The 13,030-nt window shown below is 41.9% G+C and overlaps 2 protein-coding genes and 1 long non-coding RNA gene across 4 annotated transcripts; 2 read left to right on the top strand and 1 right to left on the bottom strand.

Annotated features, from left to right (window-relative positions):
• The first annotated feature begins 903 nt into the window (after nt 1-903).
• marcksl1a (MARCKS-like 1a) lies at nt 904-4,356 on the top strand. The gene is made up of 2 exons (XM_027007072.3): nt 904-1,219; nt 2,913-4,356. Exons 1-2 carry the CDS (start codon nt 1,151-1,153, stop codon nt 3,447-3,449), a joined length of 606 nt encoding a protein of 201 aa, XP_026862873.2. The 5' UTR covers nt 904-1,150; the 3' UTR covers nt 3,450-4,356.
• A 1,967-nt stretch (nt 4,357-6,323) lies between these two features.
• LOC145660293 (uncharacterized) lies at nt 6,324-11,158 on the top strand. Of its 2 annotated transcripts, XM_081724751.1 has the most exons (8): nt 6,324-6,345; nt 6,541-6,570; nt 6,723-6,884; nt 8,537-8,584; nt 9,020-9,118; nt 9,226-9,255; nt 9,893-10,054; nt 10,838-11,158. In XM_081724751.1, the coding sequence occupies exons 1-8, from the start codon at nt 6,339-6,341 to the stop codon at nt 10,921-10,923; spliced, it is 624 nt and encodes a 207-aa protein (XP_081580877.1). In that variant the 5' UTR covers nt 6,324-6,338; the 3' UTR covers nt 10,924-11,158. The 2 variants fall into 2 exon arrangements, with proteins under 2 accessions (XP_081580877.1, XP_081580878.1); XM_081724752.1 differs by lacking the exon at nt 8,537-8,584.
• LOC145660294 (uncharacterized) lies at nt 6,506-9,977 on the bottom strand. Its single transcript, XR_014126541.1, has 2 exons — nt 9,838-9,977; nt 6,506-6,894 (listed from the first exon to the last, which is right to left on the bottom strand). It is a non-coding gene; the product is annotated as an uncharacterized LOC145660294 (long non-coding RNA).
• Nucleotides 11,159-13,030: the final 1,872 nt, after the last annotated feature.

The following is a 13,030-nucleotide window of genomic DNA, read 5'->3' as shown; positions in this document are numbered from 1 at the left end:
AACCAGATGACTCAGGCGTACCCGTCAGAAAGCTCTTTTGTAAAAGCTGTGTTTTAAAATGAGAGTGGCAACGCTTTTCGCCTCAGGGATCGTCACTCGTTTGGATCAAAATACAGTGGCAAAGGAAACCCACGGTGTTCAGAGACCCTCTCCACTGTGAAGTCGTCACGCAGCGAACAGGACCGTTTCACGCCGTCATAGGTTAATGAGCGGGTGGAATTTTGGAAATAATTTCTCTATTAATAACCAGGCACGCTGACATTTTGTAGACGCCTCTGTGGTTTTAGCTGTTCACCGACCTTTTATGGCAGTATCAGGTGTTGGTTGAGTCCAACACACTGTTTACCCCTGGCTTATAATGCTTCTCAGTGTTTGGTGCCTGTGTCACGTCTTTATTGCCTCGTACACCCGTCCTCGCAGAACAAGGTGGCTTTAAACCGTGGCCGTGGGGAACCCCTGACTGTGTGACGACAGCGCCGCGGGGTTTTGTGGCGTCACGGGCTGTGGCAGAACTCGCCAGAGACGCGAAGAAATGCGAAATATTTTTAATCACTCCTGATTTAGGCTAAGGCTCGCTGCACCCCCGCGTTAGACATTTCAGGCAAAATACATGAAGAAAGTAGGAAGGAGACAGTTCGGGTGGATAATAGATGCGATTTAAAACTGTTAATGAACTAGGCCGATAATTCTATTATTTTGATAACGCAGATCGTGTGTCGTCAGTCTATTTTTTTTTCTTTCCATTTCTTTTATTAGCCGTACATAGTAACCCAATCATTCTAGTTTTGTAGACTAGAATGATAAAACAGGACTATAAGAGAGCGAAGCGCCAACCCGCTGCTAGAGATTGGGTGGGGGGCGGCGCTACGCCCATGGGTGGAGTCTTGCGTGATATTTGAGGGTTCACAAACGCACACGCCAGTATCTTCGCCAGACTCACATCCTTCGCTCCGCGGGAACGTGTGGATGTGACACTTTGAATTTTTCTCATTTTTTTCCCCAACTCCTAGTGATCAAAGGGGGCCGAATCTGCGACGCCACTGAATTTTTGGTCTGGACTCTTTCGTTTGGGGTTTCAATAAGTTAGGTTTGAGTAGGTATAGTTTTTCCCCTTTTCGCAGATTTAATTTTAAGAAGTAAACAAACGAAGATGGGTGCACAATTGTCCAAGAGTGGAGTTACCGAGGTTGACCCTGCAGCCGCTAAGGCGAACGGCCAGGTGAGGTTTTGCCATCTACGAGTTCTCCCGTTCTCTGTGGTAGTTGGCTAACGTTAGACTCTTGTTGCTCGGTTTGTCCGTGTCGTGCCACCTCACCTCCACGTTTGCTTGGGTGTCTGGGTAGCTTTCTCTTGGTAGCATTTGTAGGCTTACAGATGATTTTGTTTTTCAATCAAAGCTGCTGTCTGTGTTTGTTTGTTTTTGTTTGTTTGTTTAATTATTTACCCCGATTCCTCGAGTCGCGGTTTTTTTTGGGGGGGGTGGTAACGTTGGGGTCAGATTGGTTCTACTAACGAATCGTAATGTAACATGCCAGCGATGGCCACTTACCGCTAACGATAAACTGGTTTTCTTGATTAGAAAACTGGGCAAAAAATTCGAAATGTATTTCTTTTACTTTACTTTAACAAATGTTATGAATTGTCGAGCAAATATTACTTCCCCCCCGTTTCGTAAAGGTTATTGTGTTGTGTGGGCGCTGAAACCAGCAACCCCTCTTGTGGAACAAAAGGGTGCAAAGTATGCAAATGAGGGCTTGCGTGGGGCACATTCTGTTGCGCCGCAGACAAAGCGCGCAGCCAGCCATGGGGGAGGGAGCGGAGTGGCTGCGCTCCTTACGCTTTTTCATCGCTCACGTTTGGCACCAGTCATTTTGGCTCTCATTAACACAGCAACGCGGTCTGACTGCTTAATGATGTGCCCACGGTTTATTTTGGGCGCACGGCAACGGTTTGATTCTGGCGGAGTTTAGACGGCAGGGAATTTAAAGGTAGCCGTGACACTTTTTTTTTTTTTTTTTTCTCCCCTCCTTCTCAGCCAGGGGGGACCGACGTAAACGCGTGAAGTGTAGGTGACTGGTTATTTCACGAACAACTGACGCGTGGACTCTGCTTAACGGTTTACCTTTTGTCAGTCTCGCTAAAATTACCGTTAGTTTAGTGGTATCAAAGTGCGACAGATGAATGGGTTGCGGCGTTTAATTTTTTTTAATGGGCGGTAGGGCGTCTGTTGAAGTCGTTCGCTCTCGGTGGGTTTGGAGGATTGCCGAACATTAAACGACCCGTGTCGTTGTCCTGTTCTTTCTTTGTTTCATCACGTCCGCCACGGATCAACACTGCCCCCTTGTGTTTAGGTCGAGTACTCGCGTAATATACCCTTATTTCCCCATAAGGAAATGGGAGGGGAAATAGCGCCACAGCTGTCCGGAAAATGCCAAATAAATACCCAGAGGCTTGAAAGCTGCTCAGTATCTGACACTTTGACCGGCACTTAATGACGCTACTTCCTTACTTGGTCATTACTTGCTGTCCCCTACCCCTCAGAGGCCATGTCATGATATAGCAGTTTTGCTACATATTAATCTGGGACAATGTCATGTGAGCATAACTGTTTTATAATAATTTATTGAGTATGAAAATTAGATATGATTTAAATACCTGTTATAGCATTTTCCAAACAAATGCAAAAAACATTTTCATGAGGGGAAACGTAGCTGCCCACCGACTATCACCACTGTAGGCCTTCTGAAAAGTTATGAGCGGCCCGAGACTGCTGTCGTCTTTCCTTTAAACAGTCATTTAAAATGCGTCACCCTGCCTAAAATTAACTTGACCACTGATGTATTTGCTTACTAGCATGAATGTCGGTCATGAATATAGCTCATCTAAAGTTCCTTCTCTGACTTCCACCTCAGGAGAATGGCCACGTGAAAACTAACGGTGATGTGTCGACCAAGCCCGAGGGCGAGGCAGCAGCAACAGCCGACGGCAACGGAACTGCCGAGATCACCAAGGAGACGCCGGAGGCTAGCGATGCCATTGAGGCGGCGCCTGCCACGGAGGGAGACCCTGCCAAGGTGGATGGTGAGGCGCCAAAGGAGACCAAGAAGAAGAAGAGGTTCTCCCTGAAGAACTCGTTCAAGTTCAGGGGCTTCTCCCTGAAGAAGACCAAGAAGGGTGGCGAGGACACGGCCGAAGAACCTGCCGCCGCTCCCGAGGAGAATGGCCACGCTTCTAAGGAAACCAAAGAGGAGGAGCCTGTAGCCACGGAGACCAGTGAGGAGCCAGCAGCAGCACCGGCCCCAGAGGTGGCAGAGGAGTCCAAAGTGGAAGAGCCTGCTCCTGCAGCAGAAGCCACACCCACAGAAGAGACGGCCAAACCCGAGGAGACCCCCGTCCCCGCTGAGGCTGCACCTACCGAGACCACCGAATCAACAGCGGCTGCCGAGTGACCACACCTCGCCACCACACCTGGACTGTTTGCTTTCTTTAATTTCTTCCCTCCTTTTTTCTTTTTTTTTTCTTTTTTTTTTTTTTTTTTTTTGAAAGATTGAAATATATGAAAAATATATGAGACTTGTGCCACGTTGTAGAAGTTACAGCAGTACTACAGAGAAGATGAGCTAACAAAATGCGTCACCTCTGGCCAAAACAGCCACTCCTTCTCTGCCTGTTGTCCCTTTCCCCATTTCTTATCCGGCAGACTCTCCCCGGGCTCGGTGGGGGACACGGATCGGCCCAAGCACTGCAGGAAAGATCTGGGTGGTGGGGAAAGTGTTTTCTGAATGGATTGGGAATACAGGAATACTTTCTGGAGGAAGCACCATCTAACACTTAAAAGAAGGAAGCATTCTCTAACACTCCAGTAGCCCTTAAACATTTTTTTGTTTTTGTATTATTTTTTTTTTGTTTGTTTGTTTCCTATATCAGCAGCAGTCATGCAAATCGACAAATCGTCGTTCATAAATTTAATGACGGTTAAAGGACAATGTGAAGCCTCATAAAATAGCTTTCTAGTGTTAAAGATATACATTCCTTTTTTTTAACCCTTGAACACGTGAGCAAGAAGTCAGTGCTGGGCAGAGGTGAGACTCGGTGGGTGGGGTTTAGTCTGGTATTAGGTTTTGACTGGCATTTACCTCAGCCAAAGCCGTGATGGCACTCGCATCCACATTTCCCAGTATGACGTAGCGGAGTACGATACCACTGCTTTTATCAGCTTTTTTTTGTGTGTGCGTGTGTGCGCGAGCGTGTGTGTGGTATGTATGTATGTATATATTTCTTTTTTTTTGCTAACATTTTAAAAATGTCGGTGATTTTATTGTAATATCAAGGGCAAATAAATGTTGGAAGACCTCATTTTGTTTTGGTCTTTTAGATTTTTTTATTTTTTTTTAAATTTTTTTTTTCCCTTACCTCCCCCTCGCCACACATGCACAACCAAAAGTAGGTTTACACTTTAAAAAAAAAAGTTGGTTTTATGGCTTTCAAGATTTCTAAAATATATTTTAAACCGGTATAAGGGTTTTATATTGCCTTCTGCTGCTCAGAAAATGAACTGGCAGCTTCCGTAGTTTAACATCGTTTAAAAAACAGTACGGACGAACAAATAACGTTAGTTGTATCAAAAGAAAGGAAATGAGGGCGCAGTGATGAAGGTTTTATGTATTTCTGTAGGGAACCTAAGACGCTTAATTCACGCACTGATTAGTTAAAATGCGTAATGCATGATTAGGTAAGTCGCTTGACCGATTTGTAACCCTGCAGTAATGACCTTTTTATTAGAGCTCACCCCTCACGAGTTACCATTTTCTCCCGACGCACCTCTTCTGGCTTCATATCCTTCCGTTAATGGTCTAGCACCGGCAGTGCCCACCGTACGATCTGCGTCTTCAGACGTGCTGGGGACGGAATGGCGTAAACGACCGCTTCCACAGCGGACCTCGTTCCGTTTTGCGACGGCAGGATCGTGGCATATCGGGTTTTTAAAAATACGAGACAAACAGACAAATGGCTGTGGGCACAAATGAGGTAAGTCGAAAGACAGCCAACAGCCGTTATGCTTTAGGCAGGGATGAGGGACCATATTTACGAAGGGCTGCAGTAGCTGGAGGCTTTCATTCCAGTCATGCAGAAACACGTGATTCTGTGTTGTGTAATGAATTTTGTCTACACACATCGAGTGTGTAGTTGTATAAGGTGTGCTCCTGTTTGTAATGAAAAGGTCCGGTTATTTCGGTCCTTTGGAAATAACATTCTCTACCCCTGGTCCGTGGATGCTATGTTAAAAGCAGTGATGGTAAATAGCTGTTATGCTTAAGGTTGTTTCTTGTCTCAAATGTTGAATATTTCATTCTCAAAGGCCAGCACCGGGATATTCACAGAAAGGAACAACTGCTTCATAGTTATAATGACTTCTGTTATATTTTAAATGGCTATTACAAGTGTATGCATATGTATGCATTTAGATGTTAACAGTTAGATGGTATATATACATTTATGTGTAAAGCCATAACCACATATAGCCAGCAGGCACAATAAATCAGCCGAGAGAAAAAACGAAGCTGCCAAGGTCGAGACCAGAAAGTTCACAGTGCACGGGGCACTCTCAGGACCCAACAGCTGTACACCAGCTGGAGCATGGGGATAAGTGGCCTACAATGTGTACGGTCCACCATCCAGGGTGAGACACAGTATCCAGGAATGCGTTCCAGAGCCACTGGCTGGATTATATTTCAGATTCGGCACAAGAACTGCACACCTGATTGTAGGCTATCTTTAATGTCTAAGTTCTAAGGCACGTACATATGACTATTCAGCAAATGAATGAGCGAGTAAGAGACATCGATTCAGGAATTTATTTGCATGTTAGCAATACACCACCACCATAAAACTGATTATGTACTTATTAGTAGTTTCTGCCATAATGTTAATGCTAGCAATAAGAAATAATGATTAGTTGTTGTAGGCAATTTAATGTTAATGGTTAGCATTAGTGACGTATATAGCAGCAATGACGTGGAACTCCATGGAATGAAAGTTATGTTGTAAACATCTAACATAACTGGTTTCACCACCTAGAGCATTAAAAGCATTTTGCGTGCTGAAAGAACTGTGTCCGAAATATCCTGTTTCTCTGGAGACCTTTTGTTTATCAATGTATAGGCTAATTTCTATTAACAACACGGTGACGCATGCCATTTTAACGTGACTCTGACGACCGAAAAGAACCTTACCATGTGTTTCTTCCTTACTTTAACGTTAAGTCTATGTAATCCCTGGAGCACGAAAATAGATCACCTTTCTTGCTGTCATATCGGTTCTGAGGTCTACCTATCAAAATGAGAAGTAAGTGGTTAGTCTCGATAGTCCATAGTGGCTATTTTTGAGTTTAGGTATTATGACTTCTTAAGTACAGTCAGTAGAATGAAGATTTTAAGGCCATATATTAGATTATAAAACGTATCTTCAGACCCACAAAAGTGGACCAATTATGAAACACCCCAGATAACACCGGTTCTTTTTTTATTCTTTCATTTTTAGATAAGCGCTGCGCGGCTGCAGCAGGGACAGGTAAGTGTTAAGAGTCTGTTAAAAATTTAACCACATAGTATTTTGACCAAGCAATCTACACTGTTCACTTCAAGCCGTGCAAGTGGGTTGAAGTAGTGGCATTTCAGCATTCTCCACGATCTGCGCTGTGCTTTTTCGGTTTTGTTTTGCAGCTGGCACTCTGGCGTTGGCCCATGGGACCCTGCTCACGCGGGGCTTCACTTCAGCAGGCATTGCCGCAAGTTCCGCGGGTGCCGGTATGATGTCATCAGCCGCCATAGCCAATGGCGGGGGAGTTGCTGCGAGCGGTCTGGTGGCTCTTCTTCAATCAGCAGGTGGGCCACTCTAGCATCCCAGAAAAAACAGTAAACAATCCAACCAGAATTCTGGTTAATCAAACGTTAATTTTGACTTTAAACTCTGACTTGACTTAACTCGGCCCGTCATGCTGAAGAGTTCTAGAACAATGTTGGAATTTCAGTGTTCGAACTGAGTCGACACTGAGCAGATTTAACTGAGGAGATTTCATGGTTAAATTAAAACAGTTCAAACAACAGAATTCAAAATGGATGCAAATGACAATAAAGTGTAAACTTCTTATTCCACGCTCTCAGAAATTGAAATTACAGCAACAGCGTTCATGAAGAAATGACACTTGACGTTCCAGAAAAGATGACTCTCCACCAAAGTGCAAAACTGTATAAAGCCTATTAGCCTACTTATTCAACACACATCAGATTAAACTAATACTTAATCATCTATGTTGCTGGTTGTGATGGTTTGCATTTTTAACATAGCCTGTGTAATCAAAGTATAATTAAATAAGGTTCACAACCAGGAAAATTAATTTTTTATATAAAGCAAAGTAAGAATGGTAAGATTTTTTTACTCGTAACTACTTCATTTCTGCAGTGCTATGCTCACAGTGGTAGTTATTGTTGAGCTTCAATCTGTATCTTGCAGGAAGAAGAATTTCCATAGGTTTCACTTGATGATGATGTCAATGTACATTTCCTAGTTATATTGGTATTGTATATTGGTTCCTTAACATATATGGTATTTCATAATAAAACATTTATATAGATCTGTATGTTCAAAATTGTAAGTGCATGAAACAAAGCATATATGAAAAATGTTACTGTATATATACGGTATATGTAAGACTATGTATAAAGTCATGATCATATAAAGTTATTACAGACTTTGAAAATGAACAGGGAGATCAAAACATATATTTGCCTGTTGTTTACAGTAAGTAAAGAAACAAATTTGGAAAACCTTTTCCTTTCAGTAAAGAGTCTTCACTGACTACTGGGGATAGTAATGGTTTTGAGCAGATTTGTGTTCAGAGCACAGAACAAAACTTCAGACAATTGCAGGAATACTGTGTAAGGTGCATGCAATTGATCAACATAGCACTGCAAAAAGATTATGGTCATGCCCAAGTTATGTTCATCACTCCAACTTATGTACGTTGGTCTTTTAAAGAAAAAAAAGTCGATGCATAAAACATGTCATTGAACCGAGAGCGAATCCACATTCCCATCCACCATCGTGTGTGGCGGTAAAGAATGTTCAAAAGCTCAATTAAGTTAAAAACAATCATCAAAATGTACAAGCGAGGACTAATCACTCCTTGTAATCAATAATATGAGCCACAAGATCAGTGGTCCTCTAGGAAGCATTTTAGAAATGTTTAGCTAGCATTTTGAAGATTGAGTCCAGTCCAGCAAACCTGCTACAGAGCAGGCTAGTTTCCCAGTGTGTATCGCTGCTTCTGACATCCACTTATTCTGAGTGCATTTTTTGGAACTGAAAGCTAGAGTTTTCAGCAAACTTCAAATTAATAGATCTATGTTAATTTATAAATCTGCTTTCTGCAATACCTCTCAGGGCTCTTTTAAAATTCCTCAACCAAGCACGAACCAGGACAATTTCCTTTTTCTGTGAAATTAAAGCTTTTTGCTTTTTGCTTTCTGCTCTAAAGGTGCTGCAGGCTTGTCCACAAGTATAAAGATGACTGTGGCGTTTGCAGGTGGGGTGATGGGTACATGGCTTGCTAGGTTTTGTAGGCCACATAAGTTCCCTCTCCAGTGGCCTGCCTTACCACACAAGTCCACCAAATCCTGATACCGCAAGTTTACCAGTACATGATGTTCTTGAGATCTTAGACAGAAGATGATTGCCAAGAACTTCTGGGCATTCCCTCCAAGCAAAAGTGATGTTTGTGCCTGTAGTGCTTCACAATAATTTGTTTGCATGCCCCTCTATAAATCAATAATCAATAAAATCCTACAACCTCAAAGCTTATTAATTTGTAGTATATTTTGGAGGCATACATTTGTTTGGGTGTCCCATTATTATTATTATTGTTGTTGTTACGTTTCTTAACCTTGTCCTGACCCTTGATAACGCATGCCCTCAGGGACAATGTTTTCTTTTTTTAGCATAACAGAAATGTGACTTTCAGTTTCGTTTCTCTGGAAGAGCACCGCCCTTCACTTATATAAAGAAGTCAGACGAATACTCGAGGAATACCCAACGGGAACAGTACGGAAGATGGGTCTATGTAAGTAACTCACTTATTTTTGTCTAAAACATATTTGGTGTTTTTATGCAGTTGGCTTATGATATTTTGGTGACCTATCAAGCTTATTTATGCTTTCTCTTTACCAGTAACAATAGCAGCAGTCGCAGCCGGAGCAGGTAGGTGTAGCCACACATTAGATTAAAAAACTTAGCAACTGTGGGGAATTTTAAATGTTCATACATTATGAATTTATAGTAGCCTACGGCTTATTTTGAATTGCCGCATTACAAGAAAAATCTACATCAGACACTCCCTATATTAAAAGAAGCTACTGGACGCAGCTAAGTATTTAGTGGTCGATGTCGTCTATGGTGTGTTTATTTAAAACTGCGTGCTTTGGAGAAGTGCTGCAGAGATGTGCTGGCGGCTCGGCTCGCTGATCAAGATTGGGGAATATAACTTTCCACGTTGGTTGTGTGTGCTTTCTTGGGATTAGCTATTTGTAATACACAACACAACTAGAACATTTTGAGCAATTTAATATAAAACATGGATATCAAGCCTACACTAAATTCATTTACTCCGAAATTTGGCTACAACACTTGCTTATTGTTGTTGGGTTTTTTTTTGCCAGTGTTGCTCTTATTCCAATTTAAATATTATATTGATGCATAAAACATAATAAAAATAAATATCTAAAAATGCGGTGCTCAAATTATGTCAGTGAGCGTCAAGCAATGCACAAATAAACTTGTTACCGAATGAACATTCGACGATATCCTAAATCCTTTCCTTCGGTTTTTGGTCTTCCAGCTGGTTCAGTAGCTTTAGCTCCAGTTGTGCTAACGGCAGTAGGATTCACGGCTGGCGGTATAGCGGCAGGATCTTATGCCGCTGCGATGATGTCATCTGCAGCGGTGGCGAATGGCGGAGCGGTAGCGGCCGGTAGTGCGGTGGCAGTACTTCAGTCTGTCGGTAAGATATTTAATCACAAGACCTAAACAGTTAAGTTGACTGTATGCATGTGAGTGTCTGGCGTCTAACATGAGTGACCTTTATTGACTTTTGTATTCCGTGTTTATATATTTCTGGCACTTTGTGATGTTTTGCCAAAAAGAGAGATGATGAAAATAGTGTCTGTAGCTGGGATTGCAAAAAAATATGTGGCTTTGGGCGCAACGGCTATTTGTCAAAGTTTTTTTTTTACTTTGGTTTAATCAGCAGTAGACCTAGTGCGCTGGAGCTGAAAACGCTTCAACCTGAAAACTCCTCAAATTAAAAGGGAGGTGGGATTTATTAGCCTACTTTAACAGCAACATCAGGTAACAATAAACATCGTTAAAGAACCCTTGGAAGCTCCATAGGCTAGTTAATGTTAATTTAGCTTCAGTAAAAGTTACACTTTATTGTGCATTACTGAGTGACTGAGTGGCTGAGAATGTGAGAGTAACCTAGCCTATTGAAAGTGCAGTCGGATTGTTTTGTTTCATGAAAAAACACTGTAACGTCTTTTTTTATAGGCCTATCCATATTTCGGTTAGGTGTCTATTAACCAGTTACATCATTGCAGCTGTGACCTTCGAATGGGCTCATCACCTATAAACCACAGCGCATGAAGACGTTCTGACACATTTTCAGAGCGCTCTCAAAGCATTAACGCCCAATGTGACACATTTTAATGTGATCAGCACAATACACAAGATAGCATTCTGTGGACTGCGCCGGCCTTTCACAAGATTTTTGTTCTTTGTTACTTAGGAGCAGCTGGTTTGGCCGGTACCGGGACTGCCGCAGTGGCAGGTGTAGGAGGTACTGTAGGAGGATTGGTGGCGCTTCTAGTGTAACAACACCTTCCACAGCCAGTTCTGACTCAGCACGGAAATCGCCGTACAATGAAGTCAATGAAGTCTTGTTTATCAACATTTATTGTTACTTTAGTCTAAACTCTGGAATGTAGTTTCTCATTTTTGAGTCAATCTCCTGTTGTCACCTCAAATTAGCCTGTCTTGTGTTATGGTTGCTATGACTTACTCAATAAACAAATTCAATAATAAATAAATAATGTGGAAAAATACACAAGAGTCTGGATGACTGTGAACTGTTTTACAAGAACAATTATCATGACTTAGTATTTCACAGAATAGAACTGAACTGAACTAAACTCAGCAGCATTTTTCAAAAGTGTATCATTTCAGTTCTTGTAAAAGAGGTGGCGCTGCCTTAATCCAATATTGTTACATTTTTGCAGAGCTGTCAGCTACATTATGAAAAGTTCACAGGTATTGGAATAATCATTGGAAAACGTGCAACCACTAGTTAAACTAGCAGTATTAGCATGGTTGCCATGGAATTAATGCATTCAAAACACATATGTTTATTACATACATCGATGAACTCCCAGCTGAATATATGTATTGTGCAGTGGTCCATATATTCCATACTACACATCGGTCTGAATGTGGGTTAAATATATGTTCAGTTTGTATTATGTTTGCATTCTGTGAAATATTCTGTTTATGGTTAATTATATCTCTTTGGAGGTTTTACTATCTTTACATCTTTATGATGCAATAAAAATTGCAGTGTAGTACACAAGGTGTCCCAAGAAATAGGATGTTTTGGACAGAGGAAGAACTGGAAACTACTGACATCCAGACTAAAACATTTTTCACAATGCATGGAGCAATGCATACACCACTGGGAGGAGGGAAAAGGACCTTCAGAGTGTCCAGGGTGAGACACGAAACATCCATAAATACATCTGAGCAGTGGCCCCAAAGATGAGCTGATGAGGGACTGACTCAGTCAGATGGGAGATATTGTCACCAAGGAAGCAGAGGAGATTCCATGGCAGGATAACACCCTCCCATGGAATGTACTACTGACAGATAGCAGAGGTGACTGGCAAGAAAGTCCTACCAATGGCTGGAAAAAAACAAGATGGAAGGGCAGCACAGTCACATGCTACAACTGATCCAGAAAACTTCAGCATATCTGATCTTCATTACTCCATTCCATCCACTTCACTGGCTTCCTGTAGATGCTCGTATGAGGTTTAAAACTCTGATGTTCACCTGCAAGGCCAAAAACAGACCTGCTCCCTCCTATTTGATGTCCAACAGTCAAAGCCCGATCTGTACCTCGAGCCCCTCAAGATTCAAGTGCAGTCACGCTTGTCACAGTATCTTTCAAGATTCATGGAAAACAACCATCAAGACTCTACTCTGTTCGAGCACTCTAGCATCCCAGACAAACAATAAACTATCCAAGAATTCTGGATTATCAAATTAAACTCTGTGTTGACTTAACTCGACCCATCATATTGAAGAGTTCTAGAACAACATTGCAATTTGAGTGTTTAAACTGAATAGACTCTGAGTCAAGTCTTAGTAGACTTAACTGAAGATATTTCATGGTTAAATTAAAACAATTCAAATAACAGGATGCAAAATGGATGCGAATGACAGTAAAGTGTTTCTTATATTATAGTATATAAATATGAGCCACAAGATCGGTGGTCCTCTAGGAAACATTTTAGAAATGTTCAGCCAGTATTTTATGATTAACTCCACTTTATGTCTAGCAAACCTACTATAGAGCAGGTTAGTTTCACAGCATATATTGCTGCTTCTGACATCCACTTATTCTGAGTGCATTTTTTTGGAACTGAAAGCTAGAGTTTTTGCAAACATGTAAACAAAAAAACCAAGAGTATTCTCAGAAGTTTTCAGACATGTATAAAACTTTGAGAGTGTCTGTCTTTCTTTACTGTGGAACTGGAGCTTTGTGGTCTCTTCTCCCAAGGTGCCGCTGGCTTGTCAGCAGGCATGACTGTAGCTGTGGTATCTGTAGGTGGGGTGATGGGAGAAGTGATGGGAGGGGCACTATCTGACCTTCGCGGCGGGCCAGCTAATGCCGCCAGTCCATCACTGTATACTTCCAGCCCAGCAA

This window comes from Electrophorus electricus, chromosome 12 (genome assembly GCF_041902795.1).
Source record: "Electrophorus electricus isolate QZ-2024a chromosome 12, ASM4190279v1, whole genome shotgun sequence".
Taxonomy (NCBI): domain Eukaryota; kingdom Metazoa; phylum Chordata; class Actinopteri; order Gymnotiformes; family Gymnotidae; genus Electrophorus; species Electrophorus electricus.
The sequence above is the reverse complement of the archived record's forward strand: the minus strand, read 5'-3'. Positions and strand labels throughout refer to the sequence as shown.

Bases quoted from the DNA above. Each gene is read 5' to 3' on its own strand.
- marcksl1a (XM_027007072.3), top strand. From the start codon at position 1,151: ATGGGTGCACAATTGTCCAAGAGTGGAGTTACCGAGGTTGACCCTGCA. The intron at 1,220-2,912 runs GTGAGGTTTTGC...CTTCCACCTCAG, and splicing joins CCGCTAAGGCGAACGGCCAG to GAGAATGGCCACGTGAAAAC.
- LOC145660293 (XM_081724751.1), top strand. The intron at 6,571-6,722 runs GTAAGTGTTAAG...TTTGTTTTGCAG, and splicing joins CGCGGCTGCAGCAGGGACAG to CTGGCACTCTGGCGTTGGCC. The intron at 8,585-9,019 runs GTGGGGTGATGG...TGTGACTTTCAG, and splicing joins GATGACTGTGGCGTTTGCAG to TTTCGTTTCTCTGGAAGAGC.